This window comes from Eimeria mitis, genomic scaffold (assembly GCF_000499745.2).
Source record: "Eimeria mitis Houghton genomic scaffold, Emh_scaff2805, whole genome shotgun sequence".
NCBI lineage: Eukaryota > Apicomplexa > Conoidasida > Eucoccidiorida > Eimeriidae > Eimeria > Eimeria mitis.
Genome location: NW_013571144.1, coordinates 6,365 through 6,854, shown reverse-complemented (window position 1 = coordinate 6,854; position 490 = coordinate 6,365). Strand labels below are relative to the sequence as shown.

At 68.4% G+C, this 490-nt stretch overlaps 1 protein-coding gene across 1 annotated transcript in view; it reads left to right on the top strand.

Moving 5' to 3' along the window:
* Positions 1–431, top strand: part of EMH_0058960 (uncharacterized protein) — a gene marked incomplete at both ends in the record, with an annotated part of 1,397 nt that extends 966 nt beyond the window's left edge. The window contains one exon of the mRNA XM_013497625.1: positions 3–431. Coding sequence (XP_013353079.1) covers positions 3–431 — 429 coding nt within the window. The remainder of the gene's footprint in view (positions 1–2) is intronic.
* Between the last annotated feature and the right edge of the window lie 59 nt (positions 432–490).

The window sequence follows — 490 nt, the reverse complement described above, 5'->3', positions numbered from 1 at the left end:
GATGGCGGGCCATGCAGGAGCAGCAGCGCCGCAGCAGGCCCCCAGCAGCAGCAGCAGCAGCAGCAGCAATGCCAACAGCAAAAGTGGACGCAGTAGTAGCAGCAGCAGACCCAGCAGCGGCAGCAGCAAACCTAGCAGCAGCAGCAGCAGCAGCGGGGCCTCTGCAAGGCCTCCACGCCCAGGTGAGGGGCCCCCGGGGGGAGTGCGGGGGCCCTCCAGTGGCATCCTCGGGCCAGCACCCAGCAGCCTCACCAGCAGCAGCAGCAGCAGCAGCAGCAGCAGCAGGACAGAAGGAACCTCATCACGGGGGCACCGCGACGGCGGCGGGGCCTCAAAGGCTGCTGATGCTGCGCGTCGGCAGCAAGACAGCAGCAGCCGCAGCAGCGGCAGAGGACCTGCTGCTGCTGCAGGGACTTCAGGGGGCAGCTTAGCAGCACCAAGCAGCAGCAGCAGCAGCAGCAGCAGCAGCAGCAGCAGCGGGAGGGTCCAT